The 25,939-nt window shown below is 34.5% G+C and overlaps 3 protein-coding genes across 4 annotated transcripts; 2 read left to right on the plus strand and 1 right to left on the minus strand.

Annotated features, from left to right (window-relative positions):
- Positions 1-1,396: 1,396 nt before the first annotated feature.
- LOC132068090 (NAC domain-containing protein 78-like) lies at positions 1,397-8,188 on the plus strand. The gene is made up of 6 exons (XM_059461561.1): positions 1,397-1,777; positions 4,621-4,898; positions 5,065-5,256; positions 6,357-6,836; positions 6,918-7,032; positions 7,527-8,188. The coding sequence occupies exons 1-6, from the start codon at positions 1,609-1,611 to the stop codon at positions 7,916-7,918; spliced, it is 1,626 nt and encodes a 541-aa protein (XP_059317544.1). The 5' UTR covers positions 1,397-1,608; the 3' UTR covers positions 7,919-8,188.
- Positions 8,189-13,628: 5,440 nt separating this feature from the next.
- Positions 13,629-14,685, plus strand: LOC132066840 (glycine-rich cell wall structural protein 2-like). The gene has a single exon (XM_059460039.1). It carries the CDS (start codon positions 13,897-13,899, stop codon positions 14,521-14,523), a length of 627 nt encoding a protein of 208 aa, XP_059316022.1. The 5' UTR covers positions 13,629-13,896; the 3' UTR covers positions 14,524-14,685.
- A 780-nt stretch (positions 14,686-15,465) lies between these two features.
- Positions 15,466-24,944, minus strand: LOC132068091 (protein BTR1-like). Of its 2 annotated transcripts, none has more exons than XM_059461562.1 (8): positions 24,698-24,944; positions 18,825-19,063; positions 18,640-18,746; positions 17,192-17,385; positions 16,807-16,901; positions 16,518-16,613; positions 16,054-16,115; positions 15,466-15,826 (listed from the first exon to the last, which is right to left on the minus strand). In XM_059461562.1, exons 1-8 carry the CDS (start codon positions 24,795-24,797, stop codon positions 15,724-15,726), a joined length of 996 nt encoding a protein of 331 aa, XP_059317545.1. In that variant the 5' UTR covers positions 24,798-24,944; the 3' UTR covers positions 15,466-15,723. The 2 variants fall into 2 exon arrangements, with proteins under 2 accessions (XP_059317545.1, XP_059317546.1); XM_059461563.1 differs by having other exon boundaries at positions 16,807-16,898; positions 24,698-24,940.
- Positions 24,945-25,939: the final 995 nt, after the last annotated feature.

Raw genomic sequence — 25,939 nt, forward strand, 5'->3', positions numbered from 1 at the left:
CTAAAAATATGTTAAGCGACTTTTTCCAATCTGCCTTAATTTTAGTGGTTAGAATGATCTGATACATATTCTGGTGGGAGACAGTAGATACTTAATAAAATAGTCAAAGTGTAAGCAAGTTGGTTCGAACGTTACTATTATAAAAATATAAAAAGAAACTAAGTAGATAAATGAAATAATCAACTGTACGTAAGTTGGTTCGAGTGCTTCATTATAAAAAAAGAAAAAAGTTGTCATATTGTATTTTAAAATTATTTAATATTTATGTTGGTGAAAAGTAGCATATATTTGATACAATTTGTCAAAGTGCGAGCTATTTAGTCTCATTAGCGTGACCCATTCTTTCTTTTCTATTGAAAAAGTCAAAGAAATTATACTTTACCAACTTTTCCTTTCTATTTAATTCTCAATTTTCCAATTACAACACCTCTTCATCTTTCCTTCTCACAATTAATTTCCTCTCAATTTTCTCTCTTTAACCCTCAAATCCCCACTAAAAATTCTCATCACTCTTAAACTACTCCAATTTTCTTGTTAAAGTCCACAAGTATTGAGTTACTTATTTAACCAAATTTGAACCAAAAAGAAAGTTTTAACCGAAAACATCAGAAAAATCCCATCAATTTTTTTTGCGATAAAATAATTGTATTAAAAACACAAATTACAAATGACATAGACTAAATTTTACCTTAAAAAGCTACACTAAACTTTAGAAATAAATAAAAAACAACATAAATAAATTTAGTACACCAAACAAAGGAGGAACAAAATTTGAGAGTGGTTCCAAATATCAGAAACTTACACCAGAAGCAATTTGACATTAGAGGTAGTTTTTTTTTTTCTTATTTACCACAAGTGCTACCTGATAGCTACCTGCAAAGTGACCTTCGTAAATTAATTCTCCGATCAATTCATGTGGTACACTTTACTTTTTAATCCATCTGAAAAAGAATTATATATTTTTATATTTAGAAATAATTTAACTTAAAATTTTCCCTTTTACCCTGAATGAATTTACAACAGCATAATAATTTATGATCCGTTTTAGATCATAAGTTTCAAAATTATTCCTTTCTTTCTAAAATTTTGTGTCTAGTCAAATTGTATCGACGGAGAAATTTATGTTGCTCGAACACTTCAAAATTATCAGCGGATACATGTCGGATACTCCAAAAATAGTATATTTTTAAAGTATCTGACACGAATGCGACATCTAAAGTGAAGAATCCGCGAAACGTAGGGAGGAAGTAATAATAAAGAGAGTGGCCAAAGGAGTATTTTAAAGGTGAAGTCCACTAAAACGTGTCAAAGTTTGAACTATTTTACGTCTCAGTAACGTGACCCATACCCTTTCTTGAATATATATAAACTTTATAATATAAAGTCATCAAAATTACACTTTACCAAACTTTTCTTTTCGATTTTCCAATTACAACACCTCTTTATCTTCTTCTCACAATTAATAATTTCCTCTCAATAATAACCCTTAAATCTTACCAATTTACTTAAACTATTATACTAAGCATTCTTGATAAAGTCCACAATATTGGGTTACTTTTATTTTACCAAAATTGATCCAAAATCTTTGATTATTGTGATTCTTGATTTATGGAATCAAAAGGGTCAGATAAATTGTTGGCACCAGGGTTTAGATTTCATCCAACAGATGAAGAATTGGTTAGGTATTATTTAAGGAGAAAGATTATTGGTAAACCATTGAGATTTGATGCTATTTCTGAAATTGATATTTACAAAGTTGAACCATGGGACCTTCCAGGTAATACCCTTTTTCCTATTTGTTGTAAAGTCTTGATCTTTAAGGTTTTTTTTTTTTTTTTTTTTTTTTGTGTGTGTGTGTGTGGTGAAATGGGCTTAATTTGTTAGATCTATGGAACCAAATTTAGTGAAATGATTTGCTGTGTTTCAAGTTGAGGAGAGTTGTTGTTGGTTGAGAAATTAGAGTAATAAACATTCGTCCCGATTTAAGTGTTTTAGTTTGACTGAGCACGGAGCTCAGAAAACAAAGGGGGTTTTAGTTTGGCTGAGCACGGAGTTCAGAAAACAAAGGGGGTCTTTTGAATCTTGTTTTGGTATTAAACTTGCTAGGTAGAATGTTGGAACTGAAAAACTTACTGAATATAGAAGGGGGTGCTCCTTTTGGGACATATCAAAATGGAAAGTAAGACACTTAAATTGGGACCGAGGGAGTAATAAATTATCCGAAATCTTTCTTTATCGTTGTTCTTGATTTATGGAACCAAAAGGGTCAGAGAAATTATTAGCACCCTTTTGAATTCTTTCAAGAATGCCCTTATTTACTTTGTTAGTTACTCAATATTTGTCGTAAAGTCTTGGTGTTTATGTGCTTTTTTGGGGTGAAATGGGCTTAATTTGTTAGATCTATGGAATCAACTATGATTGACTATTGTGTGAGCTTTGTTTAGTATGTTCAAAGTATGAGAGGGTTGTTGTTGGTTGAAAATTAGTGTTAAAAGATATTAATAAATTTTTGAGATCCCGAATAGGGAATGTATATAGAGGATTTATATAGGCAAAATCAAGTAATTTGGGGTTGAGGGGTAGTTATTGATTGATAACAATTTAACCAAATGATCAAGGTATCTATCTGATTTTGAGGTTTGTTGAGTTTGTTCAAAGTGTGAGTAGTGTTGCTGTAGGTTGACATTTAGAGTAAAAAAGAAAAATTAATTCTCTAGAACCCAAATAGGGAATGGAAATAGAGGATTATAAAGGCAAATTCAAGTAATTTGGGATTGAGACGTAGTTAATTGATTGATAAATTTCCAACTAAATGAACAAGATTTCATCTTTATGAATTTTTGGCACTTTTTTCGAGTAAAAAGATAGTAATAAATTTCCAGACCCCGGATAGGGAATGGATATAGAGGATTTATATAGGGAGACCCAACTAATTTGGGGTTGAGGTTTATTATTGATTGATGAATTTCCAACTAAATGAACAAGATTTCATCTTTATGAATTTTTGGTAGTTTTTTTGAGTAAAAAGATAACAAATTTTCGAGACACCAGATAGGGAATGCATATGGAGGATTTATATAGGGAGGCTCAACTAATTTGGGATTGAGATGTGGTTATCGACTAATAACTTTCCAACTAATTGAACAAGATTTCATTTTTCTGAAATGTTGGTAGTTTTTCTCTCTTACCCTTTCTGTTTTTACTTTATAGCTTGAAGGCCTGTTGTAGTGTTGTTCTTCACTTCTCAACTAATGACTTGGCATGCTGCAGTAGGTTGACATTCAGTGTAAACTTTATAGACCCCGAGTAGGAAATGGATATAGAGGATTTGTATAGGCGAACTCAACTAATTTGGGATTGAGAGGTAGCTATTGATTGTTGAATTTCTAATTAAATGAACAAGATTTCATTTTTCTGAATTTTTGGTAGTCTGTCTCTCTTACCCTTTTTGTTTATATAGCTTGAAGGTCTATTGTAGTATTCTTCTTCACTCAGCTTCACTTCTCTACTAATGACTTGGGGGGTTGCGGTAGGTTGACACTCAGTGTGAAAAGATAATCAATTTTCTAAATCCTGAATTGGGAATGGATATAGAGGATTTATATAGTCAAACTAAACTAATTTGGGATTGAGGCATAGTTATTCATTTATAAATTTCTAGCTAAATGGACAAGATAGTTATCTGATTTTTTGGTAGTTTTTCTCTCTTACCCTTAAAGTTAATAGCTTGATGCTCTATTGTAGTATTGTTCTTCACTCAGCTTCACTTGTTAACTTATACAGAACTGCTGTAGTTTGTATGATAGGCTTCTATGAACGGTGTGTGATTTGGTCCTTCAGGATGATTAGTGAATTAGTTCTGACCACTACTCCCAACTAGTTGATGTCAGTTGTATGAATTGACATACAAATCCACAACCAGACTAAAATACCTCCTTGCAAACACATTCTAATGCAGATTATAGACTACTAGTTGGTATCGCCTACGTGGTTCTTTGCTTCCTCTGTATTCTATTATTAACCAAGCTAGAGATAGTAGTTCTTTTGGGACATTTCTCTCCATGTGTTGCTTCCCAGCAAAGTAGGTTTGATTTCATTCATTTTATCGGATTTTGATTACTTATTCTGCTTCTTACTCCAATTTTCTAATGTTCAATTTGAAAGTTAGGAGATTGGCTTGTGGTTCAAATTTTTGTTCAGAGTGTTTGAGTCACGTGTATGTGTATAGTTAGTCAGCAGTACCCTAGGATTAAGCATAGGTACTTTAGGTTTGTCCGTTAGAAATTAAACCATTGATCTGTTTAGTTTGAGTATCTATAGTACATTCTTATCTTTTATCTTTTTCTTCTGTGTATGGCACTTTAGATCATGTTATCCTTCGAGAATATGTTCACAGCACTCTCTTGTGTATTTGGCATGTTACACCATAGCTTTCCTATCTTATTTTCCTCTGTATGGAGTTATAAATCACAACCTGGTAGCCCGTTTTGGCGTTATTTATTAGAACATTTGATTATGGTTTTACAGAATTGGTGTTTATATAGTCACAAGTCCTAGAGTAAGCTTAGTGTAATTTATTTTTGATTGGTTTAGCTTAGCATAATTTTATCCATGTCTTAGGTATGTCGAGGCTGAAAACAAGAGATTTGGAATGGTACTTTTTCAGCGTGCTTGATAGGAAGCACGGCAATGGAGCAAAAACCAATCGGGCGACAGAACGAGGCTACTGGAAGACAACTGGAAAGGACAGGACTGTCAATCATAAGTCTAAGGTTGTTGGTATGAAGAAGACCCTAGTTTTTCATAGTGGTCGGGCTCCAAAAGGTCAGAGGACTAATTGGGTTATGCATGAGTACAAACTAATTGATGAGGAGTTGGACAAAGCTGGAATTTCTCAGGTGAGATCATATGAACATGTGGTTGTGGGAAGCTAGAAGGAGATAACTCCCTCCCCCTCTCTCTTCATGAGCCTTATGATAGTGATTATTTTTGCTATTTTATATATTGAGTTGTATTTTCTTCTCGTTTACTTATTTTCTTCTCATTTTTTTTTTCGGTGGAAAGGATGCACTTGTGCTATGTAGAGTCTTCCAGAAGAGTGGTGCAGGGCCGAAGAATGGGGAAAAGTATGGGGCACCTTTTGTCGAGGAGGAATGGGAGGAGGATGATGAGTTAGAAATTGCGCCCAAGAAAGAGGTTGCTGAAGAAGTTGAATTTGGAGATGATATCTATCTAGATGGACATGACCTTGAGCAGGTATATACTCTTTTCTTTGTTCTGGATATGCCCTGGTCTTTCACCCCCACCCCCGCAGCTCTCTCTCAGTCACACATACAGAGTGCAAATCATTAACACCTTATCCAACGGTCCAAAGAGAACCCAGCTGACTCATTTCTGGATCTGCCAAGTGATTTGGTTTACGTTCATGAAATGTGGCTGTTGATCAGGAATAGTGATTCATTTTCGTAAAGTAAGTAAGTCAGGAGGTAGTTATTCATCCTTGAAGTTACTCTATTGTGGTGTCTTTGAACACCAATCTGAGTAACAACCGGAGATCTCTCATTATCAATTCAAACATGATAGTCAACCTTATATTCCTGTTTTCTGGTGTCCTTTGAACATCAAAACATAATTAGATGGAACATTTATCAATACCAATTCAGCTCTCCTTCTTCCTTGTGCTAACTTATGAATTTGACTTAGGGAGTGAAATGAAATTGATTGCATTTCTGTTTATGTACTTGATGGGGCCTGCTTCTGCGAATTTCCGTGTGCTAGTGATTTTACACCTATTAAAGCTATGGCGAGAACACGATCGTTTTTTTTTTCGGGGCAGAAGGGTTTCCAAAAGCTATGTGATGTTTTTGCCTTTTTCTCATGCTTCTTCCATTTGAAGCGAGTTAGCGGTAGCTAAGTGGGAGAGATGATAAGATGAGTTTCAACTGAAGTAGCTAGTGTTTTTCTTTCTTCTTGGATGGGGTCTTCGGTGTTATAGTTCTCAATCCGTTAGCGTGTGTGAAATAAGTTGTAGGTCCAGTGAAGCTGCAAGCCAAGTGCATACCTTGTGAGTGTTCTGAATATCTTTAGCCTTTTTGTCTCTTGAACTTGTTAGTAAGATCTTGTTTACTGCTTCTCTCTCCTGGATAAGATTGTGTGAGTTAGGATAAAAGTCTGAGTTGATGAAGCTTTGGATTCTATATCTCGAGTCATCCTGTCTGTACCTCCAAATAAAAGAAAACAAGGGTAGCAGCTCGTTTTCTGTTTTGCACAAAATTATATCTAGATGAACTTGCTGTCAGTGTTGGATGGAGGTAATATGTATCTTCTCATTTTGGTTCATGTTTCTCTTGCACCAGATTCTCGGGACTGACACACCTGTGGATAGTGCTCCACTTTCTTCGAAACGCTACTGCGAGGAAAATGCTAGCAACAGCGGGGAAACAAGTAACTCCTTTGAAGAAGCACAAAACTGGCTTCAGCCCCCGGACGAGCAGGAATCATATGATCCTGCAATTGAACATTACGCAATCGCAAATCCAGTCAAGCATGAATTCATGAATGAACCAAGCAATAGTGTGAACTCTGAAGATGCAGATTACTTACTTGATGAACCAATCGTAACTGCAACTGATAACCTTCAATTCAATGATGGAGCATTCCTTGAAGCTAGTGATCTTTCAAGACCCATCGAGGTTGATACATCAAGTTTTGACATGCTTGAGGAGTACCTTACATTTTTTGATGCAGACGATGACTTCCAAAGTATGGGTTTCAATCCACCAATGATGATCGGAGGTGATGCTCATGTCTCTGACTTAGCATCTCTGGAGGAGAAGGTAACTTTACTTACTAACTCCACTTGTACTAATCTTTCTGTTCTGGTCTTCTTGAATCTTAGCTTATTACTTTCATGGCAGAACATTGGTGAGCTAGCTGACCAACCAGTTGCATCGAGTGAAGAGCCCGAGGATCAGAAGAACAATGTTGCATCATGTTCGAAACTGGAACCATCTAAATTTGGATCGGGTAGCGGTAAGGGTTCTTTTTGGACTTACTACTGATAATAACATAAGATATGGGGTTGGAAAAATTAACTCATAGAAACATGATCTGCCCAATTTTTAACTCAGCTCATTTTGGGCTGACATGCAGCTCAAATTGACTCATGAGAAATTTTGTCCAAATGTTTTTAAAGATACCTTTTTTTTTGTTTGATACGTTATATATAGTAGTAATAAAGAGAATTTTCTTTTATTAGATAAACAAATTATAAAAAACAAACAAATTAATTAACTTAGTAAGAATCTGGCAGGTTGGGTTACTGACAAACCCAACCCCCCCAAAAAAAAAAAAAAAAAAAAAATTTATTAACTCACCCATATTGATCTTCCCAAATTCATGCCCATTTGACACCCCTAAATTTAGATATATTACTCTGGCCATTAGCTTAACACAAATTTCGGTGAAAACCGCAATTTTGTTTCTTAGGATTACATCTTTTAACTTGTTTATTTTCAATGTTGCAGACTATAAGTATCCATTTATGAAGCAGGCAAGCTGCATGTTGGGCGGTATTCCTGCTCCTCCTGCATTTGCTTCGGAGTTCCCTTCAAAAGCTCTCCGTATGAATTCTTCCTCGGAAGCATCCAGTTCAATCCATGTCACTGGTTTGGTTCAAATAACGAACATGACTATGAGTGGCAATGGAACAGACGGGTTGGTGGGCAAGCATGGGAATTACAACGTTATCCTATCTTTTGGCATATCACATAGCTCTGCTCACTTGGGATCAGTAGTTAGTGTTCTTCCCGGGAAGACGATGTCGACATTGTCCTGGTGCTGGTTCTATTATCTGTTCCTTTGGCTCCTCATTCTTTCCACTAGCTTCAAAATTGGCACCTTAATTCGTGTCAAGTAAGGGCTCAAGAATATAGGGCGCTCAATCAAATCAAGCTTGAGACTAGTTTTACTTTGAAATTCTTGGTAGATAATCTTGATCTTTACTGAAGTGACATTATTATATATGATATACCTATACCAGGAATTTTTTAGTGTTTACATTAAAGTGTATTGATACAGTTTCTGACTGTTGACATATGATGTATGCAATCTCCTGAACGAATTTAAAACTAAATGGTGTATCACAGTGAAACTCTTTTACAGCAGTCAAGTACTGTGAATTTGCATAGAGGCATTGTCATTTCTACTGTCTCCTTGGTTCTTTTGTAGCTAAATTGTTCTCAAGTTCTGTCACATAGGCAAAACTTGATCACAAGTTACGAGGATTGGGCGTAACTTTGGTACAAATTGTTTGTAAGTTTTGCCGGATGGGCAAAACTTACCTGTGTTTAATTACATAAGTTTTGTTGGATGGACGGGCAAGATTTGGTACCTTCTTAAATTGTTGAAAGTTTTGTCGAATTGACAAAACTTGTACTATGTGGTGTTTAATTATTTACAAGTTTGGATGAACTAATAAGACTTGGTATTGTCTTCATATCTTGTTAAACAAGTGCGCAAAAGTTGCTACTACAAGCATTAAGAGTGATTTAAAAGACTCAAAAAAATACGAAAAATGATTTTCTATGCCCACTTATAATAGAATAAAATGAGCTTATAGAAGTCTTCTAGTTATTTTTTTTATTTATTTTTTTACAGATCTCTCTTATAAAAAAAAAATAAAAAATCATATGACTAGAATTACATTTGTAAAGATAATCTAAATATCTAATGGAATCAACGCTTATAGTAACATCTAACGAGAAATGTGATAAAGTCGGAGGCACTTAAATTAGTTTAACTCTTATACACTGATAATATCGAACTCATTGCAAGTAATTTACAATAACGATAATCGTCTATAATAAGTCTAATACCGGTTTTAGAAAATAAAGTAAAAAACATGTTGTAAGAGGACAAAAATTATACTAACAGTATACATAATCTTTAAACTATCCACGTATATACATTTAGATTCAAATTTAGTACTGTTGAACTAAAATGACTTGCTTTACTTATAGTGCTCATTTCTTGGTGCAATAAATTTCAGACACGATTTAAATTCCAAATTCAGCACTAAAAAAGTCAACTTAATTAGAGTTCCCAATTTGACCAAAGAACTCACCTCCTTAGCACTCATAATATCACTTATTCGTTGGACGTGAGCTATAATAAGATGCAGAATCATGATGGACTCTGCAATATTGCTAATGACTTACAGCAAAATATGATTTATCAAGTCAATAACATGTAAGAATAAGATAGAGCAACAACCAGGGCCGGCTTAGGATAATTGAAAACAAATTCAGTTCTAGTAATTGGAGGCAGGTCAGGGTTGGCAGGCATGTCTCGAGCTTCTTAAGTTTAATTGGGAAATGTGGCAGACCAATGATACAAATTTTCAAAATCCAATGAATTTTTCGTGAAGTCAATCATTAGGCAGTGTTCAACCTATACATAAACTATCGATAACAATTCATATTCATGGAAGAATTGGTGATTGAGGATCCATACATAATTTTATGAAATATCTTAGAGATTACGGAGCAGATGCCTTCTTCAGTATATATGCATATTTTATATAGTAGGATATAGAGAGGGAAAAACGTATTTTCTTATTATATATAAATTGTTAAAAGGTATAAGTAAAAAATCTATTGTAATGGCAAAGGGAATTTAGAAACTGCTTCTGGTCACAAGTTTAAATCCTATGTGTGATATCGTAATTTCTTTTTAAATATCTTATATAAAACTCTGGCTTTGTCATTCATCACTATGCACAAGTTGATTCGGACATCATATACTTTTATTTTAAGAAAATTTAAAAAGAAAGAGCACTACAAGAATGGACTGTTCATTTTGGTGCTATGATTGAGTTTCAAAGACGAAAGCAAACTAGCAAAGTGTGCTCTGTGCATATGGCCACCACCAAAGCAATACAAAGCAAAAGAAAGAAAAACATGACATTTGTCATTCAAAGAGTGAATTCCAAGAAAAGAAAACTTCCAATTTTTCTACTCCCCACTATAAAACTTCCAATTTTTCTACTCCCCACTATACACATTGAGATGAAAAGGAACTTAAAGAGAAGGTGAGTTAGTGGGTATTTAATTTGTGGTCTTCATTGGTCCTTAGAAGTTAGAAGTGTCCAAAAATTGGATGCCTAAGCCTATCCAACCAAAAGGCAACATATGTGAAGACCTTCTAGCAACCCTTTCTTGTTATTCAATCAAATATAGAATATGAATTTAAGTCCTATGTGTTGACGTAACGGTGCAAAAAATATCTACATAATTAAGTCAATTAAAAGGTAATGACAAGCAATTATATTTAATAACATCGACCGATAATCCAGAATGATAAGTAACTTATTATAACAAATTAAATTATAGTGATCATATAAAAAATAATTACACTATCACTATTAGTGTATTTAATTTAAATTCGTATAATATTCCTACCTTTTTCATATTGGACCATAGAGGCACAATTGATCACAAGGGCTTGATAGGCTACCACATTTAAAGTAAAACAGCTGTTAAAACTACTATATGATCTTGCTAGGTGCTATTTACAATAATAATTGTGACCACCAAAAGTTGTGGTCGCACGGATACGATCCTTCTAATCTTAACTTTTTTGAAATATTTATATAAAAAAACTGGCTTTGTCATTTCAAACCTTATGTTGTGTGAATTTAAATTAAATAAAGTTTTAACGCGAGTATCGGATAATAAGTGGGTGAAAACCCCAATATGGTGAGCTAGTGGGATATTTAATTTGTGGTATTTATTGGTACTTAGGAGTTTCCAAAAATTGAATGTCGAAGCTTATACTCCTTCCGTCTCATATTACTTGGACACATTACTAAAAATATATGTTCCAAATTATTTGTTCATTTACAAAACTAAGATAAAATTAATTAAATATTTCCCATCTTACCCTTAGTATTAAATATTCTTGAAAATAGTCAATATTGATTAGAATATATTTATTGGAGAGACATAGGGGCAAGGTAGTAAAATATATTTTTTATTTATGATTTCTTAAAGGGCGTGCAAAATAGAAAGTGGCCAAATAATATGGGACGGAGGGAGTATCCAACCAAAAGGCAACATATGTGAAGAGCTTCTAGTAACCCTTTCTTGCTATTCAATCAAATCTCCAATATTCTTTCTATTTTCATGGACCATGGACGCACCTTTAGAAGTAGAAATAGCGCCCGTGGCCACTTTTCGGTCCAGCTATTGAAAAATAATTATTATCTTGAAATTTCAAATTTTGTAAAGTGAACTTTAAGATGTTATTCTGAAGTTTCACTTGTAAATTTTCAAACTTCGAGCTATTAGCTATTTTTTAATTATAAGAATCGAAAAATAACTATTTGTGAATTAAATAATAGTACAATAGTTGGAGAAAGTAATAGTAGTGATTAGTAGTGATTGCTTCTCCAATATCTAACCAAATAATAGTGGTATAGTTTGAGAGAAAATAACAGCATCTAGTATTTGGGAAATACAGTGAAAGTGCATTGAATTAAGAACATATAGAAAACGCCTTTACTATGAATGCTTCCGTACGTCTACACTAATAAAAGGTCTAGCGATACAATAGGTATTGCAATACAAAGAGCTTTACTTAGAGAAATAGGAGGAACGTGTAATAGACATTGCAATACAAAGAACTTTACTTAGAGAAATAGAAGGAACGTGTACCACATAGATACAATTGAGAAAGTTTCAGATGAATATTCTACCATCACTATATTCGGACATGAATCTGAACGAATTTATATTGAGAAATAATTATAAAGAACTTATGATGCATCCATTTGTGTAAAGGGTCCTCGATATTTCCCACAGTTGTAAACAATTGAACATCTTTAAAGTCTGTTTACAGGATACCAAGTCTTATTCGAACCCTTAGCCAATGAACCAACATTAATAAAGTAAAGCACCTTGCATAATTTCTTATTAAACCTACCAAATAAATTAATTTCACCGCAAAATATATTGATTTACTTAAACACTTTATCAATCAATAAAACATTTTAATAGTATGATCTTTTTATTAATTAAATGTACCTAACACTAGGATAACTAAAACCGTGAATTAAATAATCGAGTCAATAGTCGGAAAAAAAATAGACTAGTGGTTTGGTTTGACTTAAAATTGAAAAAAAAAAAATAATTGGTTTGGTTTGGTTTTAGCTAAAAAAAAGTCAAACAGTAAACTAATTTGACATTACATGTATTCAATTTTAAAAATATTTTATACATAAAAATATTTATTTGTAATGTAATTTATAAATATGTCTTAAATTTTTTTCCTATTATCATATTATTCAAGCTTGAACTTAGAATTTTGAATGTCAATAAGTTTTATATCCTAATGTTAGAACTCATATAAAGTCAAAACCAAAACCAACTCAATACTAATACTAACAAAAGAAATTCAATTTACCACTAGGAATGACAATAATGTTGGATATCTTTTCTTTTAACCATCATTATAATTGGTTTAGAGAGTGAAAATACATGACCAGTTTTTTTTCTTGTCATGTAATTAATACTTATTAACCATGACTTAGTATTTTTAGATCATGGTCATTTTCTTTATGGCTTATTAATTAGCAATATTTATTTTAACCCATTTTATTATCTTTTGTTGAATATTTTAATACAATGTCATCACTCTTCTCACATTTTGTGTATTTTCTTATAAAACACCTTAATTATATAGTTGTATCTTACTAGGACTAAAGGAATATTTGAAGTAAAAGTTATATGTTTTGTATCAATATTCTTAAAAAAAACCAAAAAACCAAATAAATTAATTTCGAGGTTGAAAATATATTTTATTGGTTTACTTGGTATATAAATTTAAAACCCGACAATAAAACATTTTAAAAAATATGATCTTTTTATTAATTAAATGTACCTAACACATTAGATATCGACAATCTTTGCATATGGAAGTCACTAAAATATGTAGTCAAGTGAGAACAGAAATCGACAGAGTGGAAATGTATCTAAAACTCCTTGGCCCCATTATCCTAATTCATTCTTTTTTAAGCCTCAAATAGAAAGTGGGAGCAAACTGTATCTCTAATAAAATAAGAGTTTACGTAATATGTATTGACATGTAAAAAATATTTTCCAAAATCTAGTCATTTATTAGGTACAGGTAAAGTTTTTGATATACATTAATCAATAGTATGATAAAAACGATAACTAATCTATTGTTATAGGCTAGGATTTATTGATAGTATTGTACGTAAAAGAATCTTTACATTGTCATTTTATTTGTCGCTCAAGGTCGGATTTACACCACAAGTTAAGGATTTGGCAAAATCAATAGCTTTGTCCCAAATTCTCTATATTTGTGTTAAAAAATGATCACTTAATATGTACTATAAATTATCTATCTCGAACCCGTTCGTTATCTTATCATAAAATTCAGAATTCATCAACTGGAATCCACCTTTTCATATAACTTAAATCCATAATATAATTTTGCATCATTGCATGAAGCTAGCTAGACGATGAAGGTCCACCACTTACAGACCCATGATAAGTCTATATCTATTGTAAAATGTAGCCACCTACATTACCACCAACACCACTAACTCCAATCAACACGTTCATATTTTCCTCTTCAAATAAAATATACTCGTTAAGAAGCTACTAGACAACCATGCAACTCAGAAAAGTTGGATTTTGAGTGCCTATAAATAGCAAGACTAACCTTAAGCTTGTCACTCACAATCATAAGCATTTACTCTCTTGGCAAAGTGACACTTCCCTTACAAATATTGCATAAACACAAGTACTTATAAATTACTATTGTACTTGATATATAATAAGCCTTGCATTGGGAAGTTTGGAATTTAACATAATGGTGCATTCCAAACTTTTAGGAGTTGCATTAGTGATATTACTCTTTGTTGATCTTGCTTTTGGTGCAAGATTCTATGGTATGCGAGGAGGCGGTGGCGGTGGCGGTGGTGGAGCAGGAGGTGGTGGTGGTGGAGGGTCAGCATTGGGAGCAGGGTCAGGTTATGGTTCAGGGTATGGCTCTGGGGAAGGCTCAGGATATGGTGAGGCAGATGATGTGTTTGGGAGTGGCGGAGGCGGTGGAGGTGGCAGGGGTGGTGGTGGTGGCGGCGGTGGTGGAAACTCAGGATGGGGTAGTGGCTCTGGATATGGCTCAGGCTCAGGGTATGGATCAGGTGGAGGAATAGGAAGGGGTGGTGGTGGTGGAGGCGGTGGTGGCCAAGGTGGTGGTGGTGGAGGTGGCTCAGGAAATGGTTCAGGATATGGTTCGGGTTATGGAAGTGGAAGTGGTTCCGGTTATGGAAGTGGTGGTGGAAGAGGCGGAGGAGGTGGCGGTGGTGGTGGTGGCGGCGGCGGTGGAGGAGGTGGTGGCGGTAATGGTGGCAATGGTTCGGGATATGGTAGTGGCTCCGGCTATGGATCAGGATATGGAGGAGGGAATGGAGGCTACGGAGAGGATGAACCTTGAAGTACTAGATGAAGTTAATTAATTAATTTACACATAATTACCACCTTTCGCATATGAATTTGGAAAGTTTGTGAAATAAAATGCATTGTTTCACTTACCTTATTTACGTGGTTAGTGAACTTTGCATGCGTGCATGTAATGAATTTTTCACTTTACGTGTTATATTGCATGTTCTATACCATAATTTTCCAGCTTTGGGTAATATATATACAAAAGAATTTTCAAAATAGATTTTCTATAATCGATGAACTGATGGATTAATCAATCAAAGTTGGGTATAACGAATAGAAGCATTTTAGCCTCGTGGGCGATAGTAAAAAGTCATAGCAAACCCGGTAGCTAATTATGCTAAAAAACAAGGAGACATGGGGAGGAACGTATTTACTAGATATCATCCAGTGTGTGTGTATCATATACTTTATTGTAGGCGGAACTCCCCCTCACGATTGAGACTTCCATCTCATAGAGAAGGCACCCAAATTTAGTGTGTGTGTGAGTGGAGAAGGCACGATACATACAGAGGGCTAATTTGTTCGGCCTTGGTCAATTTAAGTTGATCCAAGGCTCTTTCAATCTCGGAGACTCGGACCAATCTCCTTGATATTCTTGCGTCCAGGGAAGACTTGGTTCTGTCGAAGAACTAACACCCCTTCCAACATCTCCGTCATAAAGAGGAATGTCCTCCATTAAAGAAAGCAGCCAATTGAGAAATGGAATGGTCCAAGTAAAGAAAGTTCACAAGAAAGGAAGCAATAAAAAGTACTGCTAAGTGCTACCAAACTCTTGAAAATCTCTTCAAATCTTACTTCTCATCGACATATACCTATGAACTATATGTGCGTGCGTGTGTGAAGTGTCTCATATATTGTTGCTTAATTGATGCATAATCTGAAACAGATGCTGATATTGATGACAATGATCATTTCTTCTACAAAACATAAATAAAGGAATAAAAATAATTCATAGAACCAATCCAATAAAAATCACAATTCTCAACTCTGTTACCTCTGAAACATTACAACTGTATAAAATGACCATATATTCAGCCAATTGAATCAATTCCAATAGTTCTATTGCCTCAAGCTTTTGCTTCAAAGGTTTCAAAACTCAACAAAATTCAAGCACTGCTTCCAAAATCACCATATGCAATTAGAAATTCCAGCTATCCATTACGAAAATCACAAACGAAATATTTAGAGATCAAAATCCATCCTCTCGCGTCTCAGTAACTGTCGCTACTTTCTTAGATATCATTGACTCGGCTATGCTGATCGCTCTTTGAGATCCTGTAATAGTCACCTTCCTGCAAAAGTCCAGAAGTTTTTAAATATTTGTAGGGTATCTATGTAGTCCTATGTTGCTAGGACTTTTCAAATTGCTGCGGCACCCGTGTCAAATCCTCCAAAAAATGCACTACTTTTGGAGGATCCAACACGCAACCGGCGATATTTTTGAAGAGTCCAAGCAACGTAGCTACATACTCCATATGTCAACATGCCAAAAGAAACAAATAAATCCAGGAAATCTTACCTGTCAGAAGTACCGGACATGAAATCACCCCTATCTGATATCTTTATTCTAGCTCCACTTACCTGCAAACACAGCATACTTAGGACTCTTTTGGTTTGAGCTATAAGATGAAATAATCATGGTATAAATATTAGTATCGCTTTATCCTGTTTTTGGTCTTGAAGAGCTAATCTTGAGTCGAGGGTCTTTCGGAAACAGCCTCCCTACCTCCCAAGGTAGGGGTAAGGTCTGCGTACACTCTACCCTCCCCAGACCCCACTTGTGGGATTACATTGTGTATGTTGTTGTTGTTGTATCCCCTTTTTAGTACAAAAAATCGAACGCCCGATAAAAATGATCTCTGAATTACAATCTCGGCACTGCTAGTTCTTGTATTGCAATCCCTGCATCAGTTGTTTCTAAACCAAACGACCCCTGCCCTTAGAACATATAAGGGCAGGAAAAATTACAACTTCTTTACTCACCTGACTTATCTCCATTACACTCCTTCCGTTCCGGCCAAGCACTAAACCAATACGCTCATCAGCAACACCAATAGTAACAGAATTGTTCCTATCTTCCTGCAAAAACACCAAAGTAGAACAGGTGAAAACTGATAACAAAATCTGACAGTTCTGAAAAAATAACATGATAAGAATATTGTCATTATCAGCTCCAACACCAATACAAAGAAAAAGAACAAGTTGACTTCAAGCGAAAGCGGGTTCCAAACCCCCAGTCAAAAGCATTAGGGGAAACAGAAGGTGTTCTCACAGAATTAAACTGGCCCATGTTCTGATATCTGTTATTTGGAAATCTCCCTCCAATTACTCCATTTGGTGGTCCATAGTTCATGTTAGCATAAGCTGCTAAGAAAATAGGGAGCGGTAGAAGTAGAACTAGGTATCAGAATATGACATAAAATAAAATAAAAACTGCAAAATGCGGCGTCAACTACTACAATGATCTCCTAAATGGAACACCGAACAGCTCGGAAAACATTACAGAAGAGATGGTCATAAATGTTGTAGAAAGTACGACAGACAAGACACAAGTAATTACAAGCATAGATAATGATTAAGACACAGGAACAAATCCTATACCTCTTGAGCTATCACTTAAATGGAAATATTACAAACTATTTAAATTTGAATAATACCTGCATAGGGAAAAGGAGCATTCATGTTCTGTATATAATGAGTGTCTTCAGCCAACTTATATAGAATCAATTCAATAGCCCGCATCTGCTCCCCTAGAGTTCCAATCACTACTACTAACCTATCATGCAGTCCTGGAAAATTTTCATCCTGAGGTAATATTTTTATGCCAGCCCGAGAGTCTTCAATAAATGACCTGTAAAAGAAAACCATCTATGTTAACACTAATTTGATGATTTCATCAACCATCTTTATTCTGCATCTCAAAATTGTATTTGGAAATATAGTATAATGTGTTTCCTTTATATAATTTTGGTTGCAGATGAAGTTCAAAATGCACTATCACACTAAAGTATAGAATGCACTTTCATATAATTTTTCCAAAGGCATGCTTGAGCCCTAAAGCTAGTGCAAAATATGATGTGCATTTGGAGTAGCTTATGTATTGGTTCATTGCAGGACCAAAGCGCTAAGGCACGAACCTCACCACTACGTTGTTTTTTTTTTTTTTTTTTTTTTTTTTTTTTTTGAATAGAGTGACACTAAACACTATATGTTTCATATTTTTTTTCACCAAATTCTATTTATTTATTTTTTTCAATTCTTCTGTCCATATTTTGGTTTATAATTATCATTCTTGTACTACAATAGATTTTTATCTTTCCCTTCTTCTGTCCATATAACCCATGCTTTATTTGTGTCTTGTCCGTAAAGCTCCAATATATAATTTGACGCTTCTTTTTGCCTTTCGCCTTTGATGACACTGTATAATAGTCCCTCAATTTGCAGATGAACTGTATGGTTCTTATCCTAACTTTTCTTGAGGACCCTCGATGCCTTAGGTTTTTGAAAATCTGTGGTGAATAGGAACCTCCCCGAACAATGTACTTTGCACAAGAGAAAGTCGTAAGCACGACATAAAATAACAGACAACTTCAACCATTTATTCCCACCAGACTCACATGTTACACATTGACAACATCCTGGTCTGGAATGGGGTACCAACACATGAACCCAGAGAGTTCAGCCAGTCACATGGGACAAGGAACCCAGTCAGATCAACAAGAAGAATTGAACCAGAGCTTCTAATGGCATATATAATTTGTTTTAAAGCAGTAACAAACTAGGATGCAATGCTTGCATGGCTCACACAGTTGATCAAACTTCCAGTCATAAACTTAAAAGCGAAAATGGAACATCAGCTAATTCATTCCAGCACAAGGCTATGCCATTGCATACTCAAATTCAGATTGATTATGTCACATAACATTATCAGAATCAAAATCAAGCATCTCTGAATCAGTAATATTTGCTTGGTGGAAGAGCTAGTTATGTTAAATGAGTTATGAGACTATGAAACCTGCATCAATTTCCAGGAGTAACGTATTTGGGGGGAGGGGGAGCAAGCTAAATACTTATACTAGGACATAAAATGAGGAAAGTTTCATACTTTATCGTAGCTCCTCCCTTCCCAATAATTCCACCACAAGAGCTGTTGGGCACAACTAGTCTAACTTTTGATCGCAGGTCAGCATCACCACCATCTTCAACATAACTCTGAGTTGGAACAAGATAGTTTTCTCAAGCCATCTGTCAATAATAGTACACAGAGTGGGATTTAAGACATGATATTACCTCATCTAGTAGTTTATTAAGAATAAGATCAACTGCCTTGAGTACATCATCAATTGGCCCAGACGCCATTACAATCCTATCCATGGTACCAGGGAAAAATTCGTTGTTGCGTGACAACTGAATTCTCGCCCCAGAACGAGACTGAAAGTCACTGATTGTCGAGCCGCCCTTTCCAATAATTGAACCAGCTTCAGCATTTGATAGAAGGAACTTGACAGATATTTTATTCTCCTCATGGTCTGGAAAAATAACAAATACAAAGGAGAAACATCAGTACTATGAAGAGTAAGAAGGGAATGAAGTACTGCGGCGTAATCAATTAAACATTTTGGTCAAATTACTGAAAACATGATGCTTGGAATCATAAAATGTAAATTGAAATTTTATAGACATCGCCAATCTAATGATATCAGGCATCTTTACAGGCATAACCCCTAGTAATGGAAAAAGAGTTGAAACAAATTCTCACCTCCCTAAAGCAGGAAAAAAGACATTCTCATGTTAAGTACAAAACCTATAAGATACATGATACTTCATTACAGCCCAAACAACAAAACAAACAAGAACATATCCCCGCTGTAATCCCACAAGTGGGTCTGGGGAGGGTAGGATGTACGCAGACCTTACCTCTACCTTTGCGGGGTAGAGAGGCATATTTCATTACAGCGCATTAACCACAAACTATCATCACAAAATCAAGTCAATCAGAAAACAATCAGGCAACATTTGACGCTTAGTGTAAAAGTATATGCAAAAGGTAACTTTGTGACCATCAAATCTCTGAATATGAGGAAAAAACAATGTAGCAGAAAGATAATTCTTTCATGGATAAAGTCTCAGTCTGTTAAAGACATTTCTTCTTGCTACAAATATATGTAAGATTAGAATGCCCAAAAAGAATGATGTCCATTCACTGTTTGACATGGTTCTTTCGATCTTAACAAGATTGCTGCTTAAGGTGAAGGAAAAAAAAAAAAAAAAAAAAAAGAAATTGGCGTAAAAGAGAATAACTGGGAGGACTAGAAAATTAGTATTAGCAATGATGTTATTGAACCTACAAGGTTGCTTTATTTGTAACTTTTGTGCATACTTGCACTTCCTTGTTGGGTCCTTTTGCCAAACAACACTTATCAAGAGGGGGAGGAGTAGTAAGGATGTATCACGAAGGTGCTTTGCCGCATCAAAAGGTAATTCTTTTCTCACAGGTATGTAGTTGATAATGGTCGAAAAATGCAGCTCAGCTACACAATTATATTCAAGACACACTTTCTAGATTAAGCACCTTTTTTTTTTTTTATTTTTTCAAAAGCAAAAACTTCCTATCCAATCCGTAAGGTGATGTGTTTCAGGGTCAATATTAGTCTTTGGAAACTAAGAACGACCTCATTAACAGCGGCGCATTGTGAGAATGCGAAGGCTTCATATAAGAATCAAAATCTGATGAAGCTCAGTGAGATACAGTATAGACAAGAATTGCAGTTTTTTTTTTTTGGCTAAATGTGGAAATGAAAAAAATGAAACATGATCCTTTATCTCGAGACATAGGAGAGGTTATACCCTTGCAAAAACTTATCACGATTATTTTATAGCAGTCAAGGCGTCCTTCCAATAGAAACTAAATAAATCAATTATACCAACAAAAGCTTGTCAAGTTAATTATCATAATTAAGCTAACCAAAATTGTTTTCGAGTCAGGACAGCAAACAATCATACTGCACAGAAATGAAAAAACCACCAAGACATTTGGTTGCAAGCTCAGAATTCAGACCAGTAAATAGCAAACATACAACTCTCGTTCTAAAGGGTCCATCTTACAAACAGAAAATTGAGAGTACAAGTCTTAGTTCCCTTTTCTTATTTAACTTCCTAAATTTCTAAATGATCTTTTCTTCTTTGGGCGGGATTGGGAGGGAGTGGGGGATGGAGAGCTTATCGACTTTTTGGATCTAATGGCCAAGTCCACCCCTTCAATCATACTGTTCAGCATGCTTTCATCAGGGACATGGTGAAGCTGAATATCGTCAAAATAAAAGAAAGAATCTCTGTCAAGAGATTGAGATATCTGATCCTCATGACCGCATCATCCTAATCCTGCATGCCCTTGACTAAATGGAGACCTCTGCTAAGGATGAGGAACTTAGGGTTTACTTCAATCACAAAAGGTATACTTAACACCACCAGAACAGATTCAGGACGACACAGATGTGGCCCATGTCGAACATCCTCAATATCAAATTAACCCGCAATATACTGTACAAGCTATTGCAAAATAGCGACCTCTGGAAATTGAAGCGAAGACGTTAGCCCTCCTATAAAGCATATTCTCTAGCAATGAACGTATGCACACACGTCCGAACTGGCACTTTTGCCTATGCAGTCAACTTTGGCACCCAGGGGCGGATGTGCAGTATAACAAGTGGGTTCAACTGAACCTAGTAGCTTCAGCTCAGATAGGTACAAATAATATGTTATGAACCCCGAAAATCAAATGAACTGTGGGTTCAGAATATCCGAACCCATAAAGTTGAAATCTTGGATTCGTCTCTGGCAGAATGCAGCTGTGAAAGAATTTGATTGCCTAGTCCATTTGTAATCAAAGTACTACACATGATCATATTAACTTTGGTCCTAACTGCTATACATAATATTTCTTTATGCTATTAAAATAGAAACTCAGGATATGGATGTTCAAGTCAAATGTATCATATGCTCAGGGACTAAGTTTACTCCTTTGCAAGTCCCCACATCCCCGTTATTCCTTCTATCTTCCACAAGTCAAGATCTTGAGGAGGTTGTTCAATTCGAAGCTTACCTGAAAGTTCCTACATTTTTTTAAAACATTGTTGAGCAGTAAGAAACGAACTCGTCCTGATATGATTCATTCAATCATTTTAATTTAGTTTTGGAACTCTTCCGTATCACTAACTATATATGCTAGTCTATAATCACAAAGTCAATCCTGAAATATTTATACCTTATACATTTTTTGTTTCCTCTATCTTAACTTACTTAGGTTAAACTGAATCTGATACATTTCACTAATTTCTTTCTCATTTAACATAAACAGTCACTTTTCAAGTTTATTTCTTTTAAAAGAGATATGGACACTTGAATCTGCTACCTCATCCATTGCTTCTAATTTCTTTCTCATTTAACATAAACAGTCTACTTTCAAGTTTATTTCTTAATGGTTAAAAACATACCTCAAGTATCACATTTTTTTAAGTTTCCTACCTGAACTATCAAGTGTGAGAGTTTCCTACCTAAACTATCACCAACTAGTTAGCAAAACACACCTCAACTATCAGTTGTTCACTTTTCCTACCTCAACTATCAGGTACAAAAAACTGATAGTTGAGGTGTGTTTGCTAACTATTTGGTGATGGTTTAGGTAGGAAACTCAAAAAAGGTGATACTTGAGGTGTGTTTTTGACCCTTAACTCAAAAACTAAAGAAACTTGTATTTGCTACCTCACTCATTGCTTCTAATTTCTTTCTCACTTAACATAAAAAGTCACCTTTCAAGTTTATTTCTTTTTCCAAAAACCTAAAGAAACCTGAATTGCCACCTCACCCATTGCTTCTAATTTCTTTCTCATTTAACATAAACAGACACCTTTCAAGTTTATTTCTTTTTCCAATAAAGAACTTGAATCTGCCACTTAACCCATTGCTTCTTATTTCCTTCTCATTAACATAAACTATGACCTTTCAATTTCAAGTTTGTTTCTTTTTCCCAAAAAAGCTACACAAACTTGAATTTGCCACCTCACCTGTTGGTTCTAATTTCTTCCAGGATGACCTTTCAAGTTTATTTCTTTTCCAAAAAAAAAAAAAAAAAAAAATGATTCACAAAATCAGAATTCTAAAAACCACATTATTATAAAATTAAACACCAAACAAACAACATAAACAGTCACCTTGAATCTGCTACCTCATCCATTGCTTTTAAGTTCTTTCTTATTCAACATAAACAGTCACCAAGTTCCTTTCTTTTTTTTCCAAAAAAACTAAATGAACTTGCTCGGGTTGTAAGTTCACACAGTTGCAACCAAAAATTAGGTCAAGAATTTTCAAAATCAGAATTCTAAAACCATATTATTAAACTTAAACACCAAATAAACAACATATAGCAGATCCGAAGCTATTAACTATAATTTCAAATCCTTGATTAATCCCAGTTAAGTTACAATTTTTCGGAGCTTTGAAAATCAGAAAATTCTTAAGAAAGACTAAATTCGATTAAACTGGAAAAAGATACTAGAACACATTGATCATGAAAATATAATTAAGAACTTTGCAAGATGCAAAGATAGAAGAGTACAATTCCAATAAATAGATAAATCATATAAGTTTAAAATCTTATAATAAGATTTCAACTTTACGCCACTAGTTTTATTGAGCCGACTCTACATAAACAAAGCCTGAAAAGCTTCAGAATCTTCCATAGAAGAAAGCTTCTCTCTTGTTCCTTCCAACTGCCCCTTCAACATCTCGAGTTGATTCAAGTTTTGACATCTTTCAACATCGATACCCTCCACCCAATCGCGGAGACCGTTCCTCCTCGGGGTCGAGATCCTAGGAGCCGCCGGAAACAACAACATCATAATTAGAATGATGGGAATTCAGCCCTGATGTTGATTGTTCCGTACAACTACAACTACTACTAGAAAAGTGTCTCTCGATAGCAGAACTAACGTCTCCGCAAGTGTAAGGCCTTCCGGTGGGCGAAAAAACAATAGAGGCAACACGAGAACCCGTCATGGATTCGAGTTCTTTAGCTTTTTTGAAAAGTCCTTTGCGTCTTTTGGAGAATGTCACCATTCTAGATGTTTCCTTTGTGATTTTTTGAATCTGTATCTTCTTCTTCCCTGTTCCCATTCTCTAATTATCTTCAAAAACTTTAATATTGCTTATCTTTTTTCAAACTGCTTTGAATTGTTTTTCCTTGAGCCGAGAGTCTATCGAAAAAAGTCTCTCTATCTTCCAAGTAAGGGTAAGGTCTGCATACACTTTACCCTCCCCAGTACACTGGATATGTTATTGTTGTTGCTTCTTCAAGAAGCAAATTGTGCTTAAAATTAATCTCAAAATTGGTATTCTTATCCTGTTTGGAGTAAATGTGTATTTATAGGTTTAGGTTAAGGATACCTAAAGCTATAAGAATTGGTAGTTTCCTATTGAAAAATGTTCTCTTTTCTATATTGAGTTTCCAAATTTTTTCTGTGTGAAACAATGAGACGTTTCTTTAAATTTTTATTTTTTCTTTTTCCGATTTGGTTTCCTAATTTTCTTTTATTGAATCTGTTACCTCACCCATTGCTTCTAATTTCTTCTCATTTAACATAAACAGTCACCTTTCAACTTTATTTCCTTTTACAATTAAACTAAAGTCCCCCTTTCAATTTCAAGTTCCTTTCTTTTTCCAAAAAAATAAATAAATAAATACCCAAATCGAAAAAAAAAAAATCCTATCTTTACTTAAATTTAACTTCAAATACCCAACTTAAAAAAACCCAATCTTTTTCCTATTTGGTTTAATTAACTTCCTTTAAAAAGAAACCTTACCCATTGCTTCTAATTCCTTTCTCATTTAATATAAACATTCACCTTTCAACTTTATTTCCTTTTTTTAAAAAAAAAAAAAAAAAAACTACAGAAACTTGCTCATGTTGTATGTTCACACAGTTGCAACCAAAAATAGGTTAAGAATTGTAAAAACCACATTATTATAAAATTAAACACCAAATAGAGCTAAATAAACAGTGTAAAATAAACTTGCTCATTCACACACATTATTAATTTAAAATAAAAGAGGAAATAAAGAAGAAAGAGCAGATCTAAATATAGTAAAGTAAAAGAGATATATATACCATGAGAAGGAGGTGGAGATTGAGATTTGTGAGGTGAAGCAGAAGAGTGTTCTTGTAGACCACCTTCAGTTGATGAATTGTACTCACCTTCCATAGCCATTATTACTTATTACTATTATCAGTAAATATATGTATGTGTGTATAGATGAAAATAACAGTTAAAGCATAAGCAATTTGTGAAGACAATTTATAGAGCTCAAGATGTGAAAATATCAACTGTGTATGTGTGTGTGTGTGAGCTAGGAAGTGCTAATATAATATTAGTAGTTGAATATTTTTATGACTTTTCTATGCTCTCTCTCTGTTTGCAACTTGTTCTCCCTTTTGGCTTTTCTTTTGTCAACAATAAAATAGAGAAATGACAAAAAAATAGTCCTTTATGTTTGAGGTAAGGTTTAGAATAGTCATTTAAAGATGAACTTTTCTGTTTTGGTCCTTTAAATTTATCAAAAGTTTAACACTTCTAACCTCCATCAAATCGACAGAAACAATTAAAAAAATTAACCATAAACACCAAACAATTCACGTCAAGGGTGGCTTAGAACGTCAGTTGAGTTCGAGTTACCAAGGAAGCAAAAAAGAAAGAGCTCCCGGGAGGAAAGGGTTAAAAAAGAAAAGTCACGTTAGATTGACCTCCTTCCATAGCCATTATTATTATTATTATCAATATACATGTATTGATGTATAGATGAAAAAGTAGATCTGGGTTCGCTACTTGGCCATACGATTAACTTTCACCTTTATCGGAGGCTCAAATCCCCATATCAGAATCCCTCCCGCATTTTCCTTTTCCCTTCCCCTACCCTACCCCTATGTAATAAAATAATTTTTTAAAAAAAAATGTATAGATGAAAAAGGAGTCAAAGCATTAACAATTTATGGAGCTGAAGAAGATGTGATTTATGTAAAAATATTTACTATGTGTGTGTGATTAGGAAAACTCAAAGGAAATGGAGAGAGAGTGGAAGCATGATATGCTAAGGAAGTGCTAATATAAAAGAATAGACTTTTCTGCTGTCTGTTTGCAATTTGTTCTCCCCGTTTGGATTTTCCTTTTGTCAATAAAAATACGTACTAACATGCTTGAGAAAATGATAAAAATGGTCCCTCATATTTGAAGGTAGACTTAAAATAGTCCAGTAAGTATGTACTGAATAAATTTGATTCTTTAAGTTTGTCAAAAATTAATATTTTTAGTCTCTTTCAAATAGTTAATAATTCATGTTCGTTAGGTTTGATGGA

The sequence above is a fragment of the Lycium ferocissimum genome, chromosome 8 (genome assembly GCF_029784015.1).
Source record: "Lycium ferocissimum isolate CSIRO_LF1 chromosome 8, AGI_CSIRO_Lferr_CH_V1, whole genome shotgun sequence".
NCBI lineage: Eukaryota > Viridiplantae > Streptophyta > Magnoliopsida > Solanales > Solanaceae > Lycium > Lycium ferocissimum.